Raw genomic sequence first — 17,876 nt, 5'->3', positions numbered from 1 at the left:
ACTGGCTGTGTGGAATTTTTCTCTCCAGAGCTCAGATGTCTGATTTAGTATATTTAAAAATATGTTTTCCACCTAAGCTTTGCATGATGATACTATCAGTGGTAATTATTTAACTGTTAGTAGTTATGATTTAAAGTAGAAGACTAAGGAAGAAAGACTGTGGGAACATCTTAGTCTTATTAGAGTCCTAGTCATCACTCTTTGCCTTGGACATTGGTTATGAAATAGTATTAATTTGACATTTTCAGATTACTTTCCAGTACTTTTAAGAATCTCTGAGAGGCTTTTATGATTGCTTATTTTAAATCATAAGACATTAGGTACTTCAGACAAATAAGATTTTTATGCTCTTCATTTGTAAAATGCACAAAGGTCAGCTTCTAAGCATGCTGAGACTCTTTTGCTAGAGGTATCTTTATTACTCTGTCTGTATTTCTTATGCCTGTCATAACTATAAGAGGAGTAAATCCAAATTCATCCCCAGATGTGGGGCAAGAAAACAATGCTTAGTAATAAGAGAGCAAAGGCAACTCAGCTAAGAAGAACAAGGACTATTCAGTCAAGGCAGGAGAGATGCAAAAAAGTTTCTAAAATGTGACAAGTAGCAGAATCACAGTAATTTGCAGAAAAAAATCTTATACAAGCACCTGTTTAAAGGGAAAAAAGCTGATGTGAATATTAGGAATATGATCTATTGGTTAGTAGATGCACGTTAAGTTATAATAAGTTATAAATTATACTTATTGGCTATCTAGGAGTGTGTTACACTAATCTGATAGTGAAAATATTATAAAAGCTATGTACACTTTTAATAAATGTTTTCTAGTTATGCATGCCTGAGGACTGTGCATCATTCCTACGCCACAAACGGCTCCCTGAACAGGGACACACGAGCTCCTAGGCCATCCAGGACCTGCAGCATATCCTGACTGTACCAATGGTGGCCTTCAGGGATTGCCAAGGACAGCATTTCATCACTGCCTAAGGAACAGGTTAGCCTTGCAAGTGGGAAAAGTTCCCCATAAAAATGGGCACTAATATCAGTAAACTGGAAACTCTCCATAAAGACTGTTTATTGCATATTACAAAGGAGCAAGGGTATAAAATACAAGAAAGAAAGCTTATACAACTCCTTCTGTGGGTGAAAACCCATTGTCCTTGGTATCCCCCCGACGGCTCCTATGACCTCGATCACTGGAAGCGAGTGGGGGAGTCTCTAAAGTCTCATCAATTAGACAGTCACGAGGTTAATCCCAATGAATTCATTACATGGCAGATTGTTTATTCTGCACTACAAGCTTTCCGTGATTCGGAAGCACTATTACACCCAGCCGTAAATTTGTCTGCAGACACTTCCCATGCCCTCACAGCACCGCTTTCACGTCCTGATTCCATTGTTTTGCAAGTGGAGGAGGGAGTTAATGGGGAGGAACCGGAGGGCGATCTCGTGAATCTAAGAGCTATTGATCTAAGACAGGAATGTGATTTATCTCCTGCTCTAAAGCCGCAGCCACTGAAAGCTACGGCTGCATCACCATCTACTGACACAAAGGTGCTAAAACAGCAGTCCTGTCTCCCACCCTATGACATGTCTCCCTTAAGACATGTGACTGATAATGAACTTTCGCTGTCCCCTGAGCCAAAAAGCTTTTTAGACACCTGCCGAAGACAAGCATTAGATCAAGGGGATGTTGAATTGCTCCATGCTATGCCCGCGGTCTATCAAGGCAATCAGCCTCATCATGAGCAAATTTCTTATGAAATGGTTAAGGAATTAAGAAAATCTGTGAAAGAAAATAGTCTGCAGTCTTCCTATACAATGGGACTTGTAGAAGCTATAGCAAAAAACTATGTTATGTTACCTGCTGACTGGAAAGCTTTATTTAAGTTGATTATGACAACAAGACAATATTCAATATGGTGGGCAGAGTATGAAGAGTTATGTGAAAATCAAGCCCAGGCTAACATGGACACTGGTAATGCTGGAATAACAAAGGATCATTTGGCAGGGACTGGAGCTCAGACAACCATAAGAGATCAGTTAAGAATGCCCCCAGAGACATATAACCAAGTGAGGGGGCTGGCTATAAGAGCACTGAAAAGAGTGCCGGACATTAACAGAACTGAACCTGGCTTCTCCACCATAAGGCAAGGACCCCAAGAACCCTACGTTAATTTTATTGATCGCTTGCAAACAGCTGTGAACAGGCAAATTGATTTACCAGCTGCAGCAGAAGTTTTATTGAAATCCTTAGCCTATGAAAATGCTAATATTGACTGTCGTAAAGCACTTGATCAAATAAAAACCAAACCTGGTACCTCCTTAACTGACTTTATCAAAACTTGTGCACATATTGGTACAGAACAATACAGAGCAGATTTACTGGCAACTGCCTTAGCTCAACAGCTACAAGTGGCTCGGGCAGCAATTAAATGCTTCAGCTGTGGAGAGGAAGGCCATGTGAAAAAGCAGTGCTCAAAGAATAAGCAAGGGAAGAAAAAGCCTAGTAAACTGTGCTTCAGATGCAAGAAAGGTTACCATTGGAGTAATGAATGCCATTCTAAGTATGACAAAGATGGCAACCCTCTGCCACAACGGCAAAAACTGAAGGGCGGAGCAAAATCCAGCGCCACACAACAAAACAGGATCCAGGCACAGCAAACCCACACAGCCCAAGTTACATCAGGAGAACCCCAGGCAGTGCCAGCTTGGACTTGGCAGTTTCCACCACAACCACAACCGCAATAAATGACACATCAGTTCACCTTGCCCCTACCAGCTTAAATGGACCCCTTCTTTTTAAATGCCATGCATTGCTGCTTTGGGAATCTTCATCTAAAAGTTGACTTTTTGTTTTACTAGGAATCATCAACTCTGATTCTAGGGGTGAAATAAAATCATAGCTTGGACTCCTAACCCACTTTGTACTACCCCAGCAGGATTATGCATTGCTCAAGTGATACCACTCCCTATATTGCCAGACATGCAATCGATACCATCTGTCAATGCTGACCAGGGAACTGGAGGTTTTGGGAGTACCGGTACTCCTAACATTTGTTGGTCCAAACTCATTTCAGTACAACAGCCTTTTCTAACCTGTGTAATAGATGGCAAGTCTTTTACAGGATTAACAGATACTGGAGCAGACATAACCATCATCAGCAAACGTGAATGGCCACGTGAATGGCCCTTAACAACTCCAGCAGCGGTCATCGCAGGCATCCCAGGTCAGCACATGCCACAGCAGACAGCTAAAGAACTCAGGCTTTAGGGCCAGAAGGGGAACAAGCACCTCTTAAACCATATGTACTTTCTGCTCCACGTAGACTGTGGGGAAGAGGTCTGTGATCACAGTGGGAATGGACACTGACAACAAATCTTTACAAATGGTCACTGATGTGCAGGTGAGACTTAAAGTCCCATGGAACATGTACTCCTCTGTGGATTGACCTGTGGCCCCTCAGAGGGGAGCGGCTACAACAAGCACAAAAACTGGTCTAAGAACAATTGGATATGGGAAATATAGTTGCTTCCACTAGCCCATGGAACATACTAGTATTCGTGACTCTAAAAAAGACTGGCAAATGGCTCTGGGAAAACTCAGAATGCAGTTGTTGCCTGGAAAAATTCCACAGGGGATTGGGAAATCTGTGTGAATTTTCAGCCAGGATTGACAGAGCTAGTAGCATTAGCAGCCACTGTAGAGGCTTTTCAGCTGTTTGAAAATGAGCCTTTCAACTTAATATCAGATTCCTTGTATGTAGTTGGCATTTTAAACCATGTTAAACATTCCTTTCCAAAGCAAGTGGAAAACAAAAAGTTGTTTACACTGTTATCTACTCTGCATGATTATGTTTGATGCCAATCTCACTGTTTTTATGTGATGCATCTTGGGTCTCATGTTTGCCTGAACCTCTTCTGGAAGGCAATGCAGTCACAGACACTCTAAAGACAATGGCAACTGTTCCAAATTAAATTACAGAGGCAAAGTTGTCACATGAATTTTATCATCAGAGAATTCAAAAATGAATTCTATCATCAGAAAATGCAAAAGCTTTGAGTAAACAATTTAATCTTACTTTTTCTCAAAAAACAGACAAATGGTTCATTCTCTGATCGTGCATGCTTAACACCTTTACTTTCCACAGTAGGTACAAATCCAAGAGGATTACATGTCAATAAGTCTTGCAGATGGATGTTACACACATTCCTTCTTTTGGTACCTCAAAATATGTGCATGTGTCAGTTGACACATATTCCAAAATTTTTGTTGCCTCTGCTCATAAAGGGGAAAAGGGAAGAGATGCCATTAAGCACCTGCTGTGAGCTATTGCTACCTTAGGGGCTCCTGAGGTAGTGAAAACTGATAATGGTTCAGCATCTGTCTCGCAATCAATGAAAATGTTTTCACACTCTTGGGGTACATGTCACTTAACTGGCATACCTCAACCCTCAAGAGGTCAAACTGTTGTGGAATGCACACATGCCCTTTAAAACAATATGCTTCTTAAACAAAAAACAGGGAATCCCCTTGGTGTAACACCTCAGGAACAATTGGACAAAGCAACATTTGTTTTAAATTTTTAAAATATTTCCAGATTTGAAAACAAAACGGCAATTGAAAGAAGGTTTTCCCATGATGCTTTTACAGATTTTCAACCACCTGTCTATTATAAAGATTTGCAGAGTGGACAATGGCTAGGCCCTCTGCCTTTGCTAACATGGGGGCATGGATATGGCTGTGTTTCTCTGTCTACAGGACCTTATTGGTTACCTGCAGAGAGCATCAAACCCACTGCAGAAGGAATGATGGCTTGAAGGCATCACAACTTTAGTTTGGTAACCAGTTACAATGGGTTTTACATAGGTACAACATATGTAGCCTTTTTTGTCATCCTCTGTGGGTTCTCGAGGATTGTGAATGAAGCATGGGTCCCACAAGCAAAGACCAATGTTTGGCTCACATTAGCCAAAGGAATTAACCAATCTACACTTTGAAATGGATCACTAGGAGTGTTCATTTATATACAAACATGTCTGATTGGCATTCCTTTAATGAAAGATGAATGGAACAAGTTATGCAATCAGAGAGTTACACCTGATTGTACAGCTCCAGGTGAGCATAGGTTGTCGCGGTGGTGTTTGGGAACATGGCAATCTAATGTTGCTGGCCAGTCTGTGGGATGCTGTTTGGGAAATGTTAATACAGGCATGAGAACAGTGAGTAACTTCCTTACTCTCTCACTACACCCTCAAGAGCTGCACGTACTAGGCTCTATAAACACTCCTGTATGTTTTTATCATAGTTATGCTAACGGTCCAAGCACAGACAACACAGGAGTTGATATAAGTGGCACTGGCATTTACCATTATGATTCTGCCTGGTGCAATCTTACTGCTCCCTCACAAGTCACAACAGGGACCAATGCAATAAGCCTGCCTGATAACATATTTTAAATATGTGGCAACAGAGCATGGCAAGGCATTCCAGGTAAAACAATGGAAGGTCAGTGTACTTTTGGTCGTTTAACCATGTTTCATCCCAGTCTCGAAGCACTAACTAATTGGACACTGCGACATAGGTGAAATGAACATGATGCTAAGTCATTGGCCCTGACTAACTCTGAGGCTGAATTCTGGAATCCTGCAAAGAGAGTTTTTAGTTCTTTGGTTGCCTATGTTGATACTGCACGTGCCTTGAGCATAATTAATAAACTAGGCTGTTGGCTTGTGAAGGAAAGTAACGCTACCAGTAATGCTTTTTTAACAGGATTGTTACCGGGTGTTAACTCTGCACGTCGTGCAACACTGCAACATAGAGCAACAATAGACTTTTTATTGTTAGGCCAGGGACACTGATGTGGAGACTTCGATGTAATGTGCTGTATGACCGTGAGTGACCACTCTGAATCCATTCACAAAAGCATCCAGGAACTGAAGGAACCATCTGGATAACTGCAACAAAACCAGGGATGGGATCCTTTCAGCCTGTTCTCCTGGTTGGGAAGTTTCAATTTTGGGGCTTGGGTTAAACACATAATTGGTTTAGCTATAATGGGACTTAACAGCACTTTTGATGATTATGTTATGTTTGCCATGTGTCTTTTCTTGTATTCAACAGCTTATCAATCAGAACATAAAGCAGGTAATGCTTATGCAGACACACACTGTACTCGCTTTGCAATGCTAAGTAAATAAAAGGGGGGGAGATGAGGGGCAAGAAAACAAAGAACCCTTGGGAGTAAGAGAACAAACTCTACTTGGATAAGAAGAACAAGGACTATTCAGTCAAGGCAGGAGAGATGTAACAATGTTTCTGTAATTTAACGGGTAGCAGAACCACAGTAGTTTGCAGAAGAAATTCTTCTACAAGCACTTGTTTTAAGGAAAAAAATGCTGATGTGGATATTAGGAGCTTAATAACTTACATTATTGGTTAGCAGGTGTATGAACAGTTATACTATTGGCTATCCAGGAGTGTGTTACTCTAATCTGATAATGAAAATATTATAAAAGCTATGTACACTTTTACTACATGTTTTCTGGTTATACCACAAGTGGGGACCATGCATCAATCATACGCCACACCCACATCCAGTGAAATTCTGACAGGTTTACTTAACTTAAGCAGAATATAACTGTACCTGAGCTCCTCCTGAAGACACAGGTAGTGTGAATAAAATAGTTTGGTTTATCAGCTGCCTAAGACTGAAGTAGAATTCTCTAGGTATATAAATACAGGCACATCCAAATAAAGGGTCCAGATCTGTAACTTCAGCCCAGGTGCTTTGTCTGTAACAGGTAGGATTTTTTTCCTGGCCAAAGGCACAGAATCAGGCTCCCTTTTTTTTTTTTTTTTTGTTTATTTTGACCTTTCTATCAGTAAGATAATGGAAAAGCTAAACCATTTATTCAGACTTCTGTACTACTCTCACTTTTGGCATTGCATTATGCTATATATAAATTGTTTAGCTATAGTCTTATAAAGCGTTTCAAGCAATACTTAATTTAAGGCAAATATATAAAGTTTGACAGTTGTTCTTGTCCATCTTATCATGACTAAAAGAGCACTGCTGCACTGTATTTCTTGATATTTGAAGATATCTAAATGACCATCAGTGAACAGTAAAGAAATAGTAACTGAACACAACTTTGAATCAACAGCAATAAAAAAATCCTTTAATAATTCAGATAAAAAGCTTTCTAAAGTAAAACAAAACTGTTTAAACTAATTTCTTTCTGTTATTGTTAGCATTGAAAATGCTATATTTATTTTGAGAACTGGTGGCTTAATCAGCATGGAAGGCATGTTTTGAAGCATTAGAACATATTCTGTCATTTGGCTCAGCTTTAGGCAATTATACATGTAAATATAATTACTATGGTATTTTTTTTTTAAACAGATTATTCTCAAGTTTGTGATGAATGAATCTGCAACATGTTTTCTTAACACCTTTTTGAAGGGAATTAATCCAATATTAATTTATTTTAAATGTGCCAGGAGCATCATCCTATTACTAATAAGTGGAAACAGACAGCAGGAAATGCAGGTCCCTTCCTAGCATTGCCAGAATGCATCTCTGTGTGTATCCAGCAATCTGGGTGATATGTTGACAGAATGAGGCCAGCGATGCAAATAAAGGAATTCTCCCTCCTCCTCTCCTTGCAGTTTATTGCTTGTCATTGACTAACTCACTGACTAGAATTTCTAAAGACAAATCAAACTAGTAGAGAAGCAGCTTCTACATTAGCATTACTATCAAGTGTTTAATTTGTGTATTAGGTGATAAGGGTATTTATGTTTCCAAAATTACAGCTATTTAGTTTGGTTTATCAGCTGCCTAAGACTGAAGTAGAATTCTCTAGGTGTATAAATTTCAGGCTGGATTCTTAACACAAATTAGAGTAGTTTTACTGCAGTTGCTGTAGTGGACTGTCATCAGTGTCACTTTGCATTAGTGGAACACATGAATCCAAGTGCTTCCGTTAAATACCAAATAAATACTTCTTTTTTAAAATGAAAGGTGATTTTTTTTAAACTATCCCCCTCAAATGTCTTTAATTATGCTTGCTATATGTGTTAGGATTTGTTATTTTGTCTTAATTGCTTGCAAATTTTTAATCTGATTCCCTGACATACTAACACAACAGAGAGACAAAATATATTTTTTTTTGCAAACCCTATGGTATGTTTCAGCTTTTACTGTTCTCAGATCAGGAAAGCTCAATTTAAGATCAAAACTATTAGTTCCATAAAAGAGAAAGGCCAAAATTCATTAATAAATGAAAAAATGCCCCAACAACAACAACAAAATCAAACACAGAATTTATAGATAGAGAAATTCAAAGATAGTGGGTGACGGGAAGGAAAGCTGCATTTATGTGAAATAAATATTCTGGGTTTTAGCATTAAAGTGAGGTAACATAATCCTGTTCCCTTTGATCATAATACACAGATGATCAGGATAGGGATTCATACAAGCATATACAACTGTACCCAATTCTCATTTGATAAAAAGGAGTCATGGACAAAGGACTCAAAGAAGACAGATAACAAGCTTCTGCATTTTCTGGCTCATTGTATCCAGTAGATACAGGAAGCCAGATTAGTATATTTTATTCATATTTACTTCAGTAGCTTTATTTATCTAGCATAGTTACCATCTGTGAAAACCAGTGCTTTGCACAAAAATAATGGAAAATCTAGTAAAAAAAAAAAAAATATGTGGCTTCCAAATTTAGCTTGCTGTTACCAATGAAATACATACTGCAATTTGGCAAAAATCTGTCTTGTGGGTGATTTAAGGGGTAAAAAGGCACCTGATCATTCATTTCCACACAGGCACCCTACCAACCAGAAAAAAATTTTTCTCAGGTTGAAGCCTGAACCTGTGTTTGATGAAAGAGGGAAACCACTCTTCCCAACCTCTCAAAAACTGTTGCAGGCAGACATTTGACTGCTGAAGCAGCCCTGCTTTCTCCAGTCTGGGGCACACAGCTCAGTATGATTCAGCAGGTGCCCATTTTAAGTGACCATACTTCTATTTCATAGGCCATTTTTCTCACTCATCTGGAAGGGCAAAACTTGGCTATCCCCATGCCTAATCTCTATATTTAATGCAAGTGATGCATATTTTGAACTGCACCCATATAAAATTGAAATCAGTTGGCAAAAAAAGGTATTTCCTATGAAAACATATTTTCAAGGGAGAGATGACAGAGAGCAGTGCAAGGCATAAAAGAACTAAATAAGAATTAAATGGTGTTGTAATGCTGCTAAAGATGTAACTTTTGAAAGGTAATACCTTATTTAGGACACTGAAACCAAAGTATTTTTAAATTCTTGGATGCATTTGAATTTTAAAATTCAAAAATTATTGAAAAGTGTAGAGGAGAATTTTACACTCACACACACATAAACTCACACATTTAAAAGACACTAAAACATAGAGAACTTTTTTTTTTTTTAAGTATGAAAGGCAGTTTGCTTGAACTGTGTTCTGGTGTGCTTCCTGTGCAGAAGTGGGCCCTACATGTATGATCCACTGGCTGGTTTTTCCCCAGCCCATCTGTACATCTGTTATATTTATTATGTCATATGTACACCTGACAAAGAACTTCAATCATATAAACACTGGTTGTCTGGCAAACACATAATAGTTAATATGAAAAAAGTTACAGACAGCTCATATATAACTGTTGCCTCTGGCTTGGTATGCCTTCAGCAGCACCACTTTAGTGCCCAGCTGTAGCTTGGGCCTGGTTTTGTTTTAGACTCAGTGTATTTTGTAAGCTGTGTGTGATGCACGCATGTAACTACAGCAGATGCTCTTTAATCTTTCTTCACTTGAGGCAGCACTGCCCCCCCACAGTTTGCAGAGTTCCATCTGCATCACTTGTCCTGAATTGTAGATTTGTATCATGGCAGAGTATAGAAAAGGTATCTTCAATCTTCTCATGACAGCTGCACAGCATTTTTCTAGGCTGGCAGTTGTCAAACCAACAACAAACCTGCTGCATCTAGTGCTGCTGATTTTCCATAAGGCATTTTAGAATGCCCAACATTTAGTGAGGACAGGTATTACTTCCCATCCAATTTAACAGGGTATCACTGCAGAATTTCACCCAAGGATAGGCATAATATACTCAACCTGTCCCACAGCACTGTAGGACTCTCTGATAAGGTGAAATACAGTGTTTTGGAAATGTATATTCATGTATATTCCTAATAGCCTAATGCTCACAAAATTCATTCAGACATGTAAAATACATAGCTAAATCCCTGAAATAGCATCTTGGTCCTGTGCACTGTCTTACCAGGCCAATCAAAATTTTCATTTGTAACCTTGCCATATTGGGATAACAAATATTTCACAGAAGGAGGCCTTAAGCTCTGGTTCTATCCTGTTCTAGTTGCCCTTGTCTTATTTTTTCCTATTGCAAGTTTGGTTGGTACATCCCCAACAAAGTTTATGATGGATCAAAAAGAAAACCTTATCCAGTCTGAGTAGCAAAGGGAATGGCTCCTTAATTACCTGTGCTTCCCCTTAATTACTTCATTTAAACCTAAAAGGCAGTGCTTTAGAGTGATAATGTGTTTAGTCTAACGTTTGTCAGAAAAAGAAAAATTGGAACATAATTGTGTTGTGTAATGAAGAGAGAAAATACTGTTAAGCTATTATCTGTCCCCAGATAGAAGTGATTTTTACTGAGAACTGTAGCAAAGTAATAATAATAAATAAATTGAAGTAATAATAATTCTGGCCTCACTCTCTACTTTTATTGCAGGGTGACTCAAACCCCCTTTTTATCTCAGAGGAAACAATATAATACTAGAGAAATGGCCTTTGAGAGAAAAACTGTACCCCTGGTTGAGAGTTTACATGAAGGTACTTTTTAAACACTTACTGAGAGGCTTTTGTAATGACACTGAAAGAATACACAATGTGAAAGTGTAAAATTATTGAATCAGAAAATAGACCTCAGAGTACTGGTGACATAGGCTAATACATGAGAGTCTGCATTTTTCATTACATCTATTTTCACAGAAAACAATGATTTTTATCAGTCTGTTTTAATCTGTTGTATTTCCCCTAAGTAGCAGATTCACCTTCAAGGACTAATTTATACATTGCAGTTCTGTCAGTGTCTTGGTTTCCAAAATGTTTTCAGGAATTGTGGTAAGCTCATGTCACTGTTAATTAACCTTAAAGGCAAGACAATGCAATTCCTCTGTAATCACAGAATGATACTACAGAGTCTTTCCAGCCACCATTGGTTCTAACTTTTAAATTAGTTAGAAAATAGGAAAACAATTTATAAAGTCACATTGAAACTTGAAATAATCAAGGTGGAAACTATTTGGCCAATAAATATTGTTCATTAACTGCTGGCAATGATTAAAATTCTAGGCAAATTATCACTGATTTTATTTCCAATGTGTCTATATCCTTATGACAAAATTCAAGCTTTTGAAAGAAATTAAGACCAAATCCACCAGTACAGAAAATAATAATTTATGACAATATAATACTTTAATAATTTAAATATTCCTTTCTCATAAGGGAAAGGTTATTGTGCAATTCTTACTATGAATCAAAGTTTTGGGGGATAAATCTCTCTTTTTCTTTTTTTAAATTTTTTTGGTTAATCAGTGTAAGTAAACTGATAAATCATATTTTTGGTTTTGACTACATAGATTAAACAAGAAATTATAGGGATTGTAAAAATATTAATTTTTTTCCCAACTCACAAAAACATCTGAATTGACAAAGACAATAAGAAGTCAAATTTGATAGAAACAATTTAATTTTAAAATTTCTTTTTGATGTGCACAAAGACAAAAAACTCCTTATGTGGCTAAGCTTCCCTACAGTAGTCAATCTGATTGGTGTCCAATAGATAATCTTTATAGAAGTAACATTTTGTTTCAAGAGGACAGGAAAGGAGCTGATGTGGAGCAGCATGCAATGATGTGTATGTGCCCTCTGTAAAGCTCTCCACAATAAAGGAATGTCTCTGCTTTAACAGGAGGGACTCCAAATGCTGGGCTTTCAGGGCTAAGTTGTGAAAGACCAGAAGCCAGATCCAAGGTTTTTGAGCACCTGGATACAGGGGATACAATGGAAAAATCCAACTCTTTTCCTAGTAAAAGAATGGGTTAGAGTGCAATGGAGGAACTTCCTAATTTCTTTCTCATTAGTTAAGTACTAGGAGTTTTGGGGGGCAAAATCCTAGTTTTTAAGTTTCCCAGTAACTTTCTTTATTAACTCTAGATAATACATATAGTCCAAAAAAAAAAAAAAAAAAAAAGAGGTGATATAAGACTGATCTAGATATTAAGTGTGTGCTGCTTATTGTGGCTTAATTGATTCAGTTACAGCTGCTTGATATGATTAATTCTCTGTAATATTAGATCAATGAAACTGTAACTATGGCATTTTTACTAAAAAAGGAAAGGAACATTATTTAAAGTGAAAGCATAGTATTTCTGGAATGTGAAACAATATCAAAAGCTGGTCAAACCATCATAAATTGTGCAGTAGTCTTGCACATGTAATTATATCATCTGTTCCAGATGCTCCCAAAGACCTTTGAAACAACTGCATGACTTCTTCAAGTGACCTCCCCACATGAAATTTACTTTTACAAACAACACTTGAGTATTAGATAATGAGATTATAATTTCTTTCAAAGAAAAGTAATTTCTGATTTACTATCAATTGTGTAAATTCATGAGATATATTTAATTTCTTAAATTGTGAACTCTCTCGTTAATAACACCTGCATGCTGATTGTAAGCCTTCAGGTCTTCCCAAAAAATGGACTACTTTTGAATTCCAAGTTTCAAAAACTGAGTACTTTTTATTTTACTTTTACTCAAGTATGGCTCAGTGGATTGTATGTTAAATTAATCTGATTCCCTTCCTGAGAATGAGGGAAGGAGGGTTTTCTTAAAGACTGTAAGAATGGAAAGGGTCAGGACAACATGAAAGAGTATTTTTCAGACCACAAAATGAGTAACTGGTTGAAAGTTTGCAATGTAAAAACACAGTCCAACCTCTGTTTTGCAGAGGTTAAGGTGCATGTGTTTTGACCATTTACCAAAACAAAATTTCTGTTGAGAATCTTGGTTTACATAAAACCACACCAAAACAAACCAGCCCCTCACCCAGATTATATTCATATATTTATTAATGCTTAATATACTTCTCATGATATTAGTAAACTCTAAAATAATATTAAATTCACTCAATCAACTCTGTTCTTCCCCAGAATGCTGAACAGGAATGAGGAGTGATAACAAATCAAACAGATATATGCATCACTAATCCATACAGCTGAGCTCTCCTTGAAATGTAAATTCCAGAAAGGGACTTGCATTTTCAAAGATGCATACAGCTTCTGCTAACTGGTGCTCCTGCATTCAGCTCATTTAAAGATTAGCTGTAAACTTCAGAGAAGAAAGAGAAAGACTTGATGCCTGCAAGCATAAATATAGAAAGACATTAGAATTTTCTCCCTTCCTTTTTCTTGGAAGACTATGAAATTTAATGTGGCATATAGACATATGAGTTTTTCAATTACTAGCATCTACCTGAAACTTTAATAAAAGTATGCATTGTTTTCAAATTTGCTTCTTGTAAGAAAAAAAAATAAAAGGAAAAATAGATTTTCAGAATGTATAAGAAACAGAAAGTAATGTTTTTTTGTCTGATATAAACTGCATTTATGTTGCTTCCTTTGTATAATAATGTATTTTTGAAATTGGAAGGAGTTTTGTTTATCACTGAGATTGCATTGGTCAGAAAGGACCAGCCATGCTAGACAATATTGGGAATCTGGATTTGGGTGTTCTGTTATCAGACTAAAGTTCTGTGCCCACAAAATAGAAAGAGCCATTCTGATATAGAATCACACTGTAAATTCAGAGTTCAGACATTTTCTGGTCTAGCATTTTACTTGACAAAAGACAAAGAAGATACTGTTAGACTGCACAACTGTGGTTATTACAGTTTGCCTATCCAGTGTCCTTGCAGAGATGGTAGAAGAGCAGCATAAGCATTCTGTTCTTTGACTAATTTGAATTTCCACAGATTCTTTTTTGACATTGTATTTCTTAGTGCCCACATCTGATCAATATTAATGATTAAGAAGCCACAATCTCAGAAAAGTGGAAGAAGTAAAAGACAATTTGCACCATCTGTAGAAATGGGGGATGTAGTAAATACACTTCAGAAAGGTAATTTCAGAGATTGATTATATGCTAATGAAAATAATTTGCTCTCATGCATACAGCATATTTTCTCTCATACATACATATACAAGTAGTAGAACAGCTAGAGAATAAAATTCATTACATTATTTTTAACATTTTACATTTTTTGAGAGAATATTTGGTGAAAGATATTTCTACATAATCTGAGTCTGATTCTATCCAGCTTCAGAGGAATACTGCTACCTGCCTAAATAACCCACTCATAAAGTATTAAAAGGCTAAAAATCAGCCCTGCAATACATACCTCTTAGCCTGGAAAGTGGAAGAATCCCACAGTAGGAACATACTCTCCTTTAGGCTGAGCAGTGACTTAGGTAGAAGGACAGAGATGGAGGACTGTCATTGGGTTTGATGCTCAGAGCTGATTTTCTTCTTTGGTATTGATATGTAATAAAATGTTTACATGAAAAAGCAGAAAAATCAGCACAAGACTGTTAAAAAATATTGAAAATAAAATCCTGATGCAGGGCTAGAAATGGTTGTGGTTCTTACATATAACCTGAGTATGTCATACTGAACAATGTGTCTGAGATATGTAACACAACAAGAGGTTTTTTTAGTGTTGGGACTATCCCATGATGTGCATCAGAAATGGCAAAATAAAACTACACCATGCTTCAGGGGACAAGCAAATAATTTTTTTTTAAATAGGAATCATTGTGCCAATAGAGGTATATAAACCAGTCACAGAGTACAAACATAATTCATATGGTAGTACCAAGAGCCTTTGCAGTCAAGAGCAAAGTGATAAAATTTATGCAACAAATAGATGTACAGTTGCTCATTAATCATTAATTTTTTTTTTTTGCATTGATTTTTATTTTAGTGTATAGAGTATTAGTGTTCCTGGGATATTTTAATTTCTTTACATTCAGAACTCTCAGTTTAACCTTCTTCAAGCAGTTTCTATTCTTACTTTGGAAATTTTTTTGCAAACGCAAGTAAGAGTGTAGTTTAATACTCATGTTATACAGACAGGTAGCTTTTCAAAATTACAGGTGAAATAGATTCCTTCTATTATTAATTCAGTACTTCAGCATATTAAAGATGATGATTTATTTATTGGAGCAGCTATGTATGCCCCTATTTTAACATACAATTTAAACTTATTTTATGAAAAATTCTATAAATCAACACCACTATCCTGTGGGATATAAAAAATACTAACAACAAAAAATACAGAACAGTTAGAATAATACTATTTCCAATATTTACATTTTTAACAGTGAGATGCATTTTTCCAAACCAGCAGAAATCTTGTAGAGATACACCTTTGCTAATTTTGCTGAAATTAATGTATTTGCATGTGAGACAAAGAAGATCAGAATACGACTCCCAGTAATCATACAAATACATAAAACTTATTTTTCCCAACATAAAGAGTACCCTTTCAATGAGTCAATAGATATGTTGCTCCAAAGAAGCATATAACCAGTGTGTTAATTCTCATAATATGAGTCTTCATGGTTTAGAAAGGTTTGTCTGAAAGTTTGTCTCAGGCCCTTTTTAAGAAACATTGACCCCAAATGTGTTAATGCCAGTCAAAGGAATGATTAACCATCCTGTAAAATTTTGCATTGTGCTCTCTGAAGTAAGAATACAGTTGCTCTAAAACTGTGCTGTTAACAAGAGGATGGGGACGCCCTTTGGATTCATGTAAACATCTCTCCCTCCCATCACTTCTGATGCAGTAGAATCCCTTGGTTTGGTTGAAATAAAAATTAGAAGACATAATTCGGGATGGAAGATTTAGAAATCTTTCAACTTTTTGTAACTCAGGAAGAGGGTCCTTGATCAAAGTATTGCCATCCACTATGTGAATCTGATCCAAACTGAAATGCTTAAGCCACTTTTCCATATGGACATCATATAGACTTCTCTGAATAGCTTTGTATTTGGTATTAAGCACTCCATTCTTAATAACAATATCTTCAAAGAGCTGAACAGGCTTGCGACTTTCTACTCTGTTGTAATACACTTGGGTATAGTCAGATATAACTCTCTCAGTGGGATCTCTTAGAATGAGCAGCAGTTTAATGGAGCTATTCATGTCATGAATTCTTCCTGGAGCCTGTGGTGATGTAAAATAGCCTGGTGTTTTCTCAATTGTAATTTGATTTCCATAAGAAAATGGCATCAGATTTCTATACCAGTCTATTCCTTTCACATAATTTTCATCCCAGTCAAAGAAGTGGACTTCTGTAGCTGCCACCACAATGTTAGGATGAATATCCAACATTTCCAGCAAAGCTCTGGTCCCTCCTTTACGAACTCCTATGATGATTGTCTGAGGTATTTGTCTGCTCGTGCCAGGAGGTCTCACCTGTGCTGAATAGTGTTCACTTTTATTGCTGAATAATCCCACTTGTGACTTCAGTGTTTCCAACAGTGCCCCATTCTCAACAGGAGCACCCCGAGCATGAGTCAGCAGAAGATAAGCTGACACAAGTAGGAAGGCCATGTGGAGAGGAATAATTATTTCAAGATAATGTTTTGCTCAATTAATGAAAGAATAGGTGAGTCCCCTCTGGTTGGCAGAGCCCGTGGTAAGCACACAACAAGCTTCTGAAGCATCTGCAAAATAAAATAAGACAAATCAGTGATTCTAAACTCATCATCATTTAAAAAATTCAACTCACAGTTAAATTCACAAAGTAATCTGTGATCCCAGTAGGAAATTAATAAGGATATTATTTGTTTCCCCTGAGTTTACATCAGAAGGACAGAAAAGTCCCATGTGTTGGGGCTTTTTTCTCCTTACCATGAGTGACCACTGATGGTTACTAACCTTTCAACAATTTTTATTTCCTCTAAGCAGATTAGAATTATTTACCTGATTTTAAATCCTGACCATTTGTTGCTTGCTTTGATTTTCCTAATTATCTTCCATATATAGCATATATTTCTCTTGTTATAAATACTGTACCCCATATAACAATAATTTCAAAGAATATTTGAATGCCAGCACCTTTCCTCAAATTCCCTGCTAGAATAGTATATTTTCATATAAATAAGAGACCTGAATGATGGTGCCACCATCTGGGTTTTAGTGAGCTATGAATCATACAAAAATAATTCTGTTTACTTAGACACAAAAAAACAAAACATTGATAGAGGCAAAGTTTTGAAATCTGAGCCCATTAGAGCAGAAAACTAACTCTGTCAAACAAAAGTAAAGTGGCTAAGTGGGATCAGTGTGGGAAAAATAAACGACGCAGGGTGGACGGATTCTCTGTAACTATCCAAGTGTTGGGCTGTGCAGTCATGTGAGTGTTGGAAAAGTCTTGGCAAAATCAGATCTTCAGATAATATTCTGCAGCTCCTCCAAAGCTTGATATAAGACATATCCAGATGCTTTCTGGTCAATGAGAGATTTCTGCAGGGAGGCAAGTCTGCTTGAGGCTCAACAGCTTCTTTTACTTAATCCACATTGCATATGGTCATTTTAAGAAGTGGTGAAGGTTAAATATCTTCAAAATTTGCAAAAACTTCAGGCTTGCAGGTATGTGCATGTGCAGATGTAAGTGAAAGAAAACATCTCCGTAACTGTGTTAGTAACATTTGAAATCTCCTGGGTAACTTTTGTACATAATATTT

General features: G+C 36.9%; 2 protein-coding genes across 2 annotated transcripts; one reads left to right on the top strand and one right to left on the bottom strand.

Annotated features, from left to right (window-relative positions):
- The first annotated feature begins 1,027 nt into the window (after nucleotides 1–1,027).
- Nucleotides 1,028–2,749, top strand: LOC132330204 (endogenous retrovirus group K member 8 Gag polyprotein-like). The gene has a single exon (XM_059852282.1). It carries the CDS (start codon nucleotides 1,028–1,030, stop codon nucleotides 2,747–2,749), a length of 1,722 nt encoding a protein of 573 aa, XP_059708265.1.
- A 10,428-nt stretch (nucleotides 2,750–13,177) lies between these two features.
- On the bottom strand, nucleotides 13,178–16,847 carry LOC132329578 (heparan sulfate glucosamine 3-O-sulfotransferase 1-like). Its single transcript, XM_059850775.1, has 2 exons — nucleotides 14,524–16,847; nucleotides 13,178–13,484 (listed from the first exon to the last, which is right to left on the bottom strand). The coding sequence occupies exon 1, from the start codon at nucleotides 16,738–16,740 to the stop codon at nucleotides 15,811–15,813; it is 930 nt and encodes a 309-aa protein (XP_059706758.1). The 5' UTR covers nucleotides 16,741–16,847; the 3' UTR covers nucleotides 13,178–13,484; nucleotides 14,524–15,810.
- Between the last annotated feature and the right edge of the window lie 1,029 nt (nucleotides 16,848–17,876).

Source organism: Haemorhous mexicanus, chromosome 7 (genome assembly GCF_027477595.1).
Source record: "Haemorhous mexicanus isolate bHaeMex1 chromosome 7, bHaeMex1.pri, whole genome shotgun sequence".
Lineage (NCBI taxonomy): Eukaryota > Metazoa > Chordata > Aves > Passeriformes > Fringillidae > Haemorhous > Haemorhous mexicanus.
This window is presented reverse-complemented; position numbering and strand designations above follow the sequence as displayed.

Coding starts and splice junctions, on each gene's coding strand:
- LOC132330204 (XM_059852282.1), top strand. CDS start 1,028: ATGGGCACTAATATCAGTAAACTGGAAACTCTCCATAAAGACTGTTTA.
- LOC132329578 (XM_059850775.1), bottom strand. CDS start 16,740: ATGGCCTTCCTACTTGTGTCAGCTTATCTTCTGCTGACTCATGCTCGG.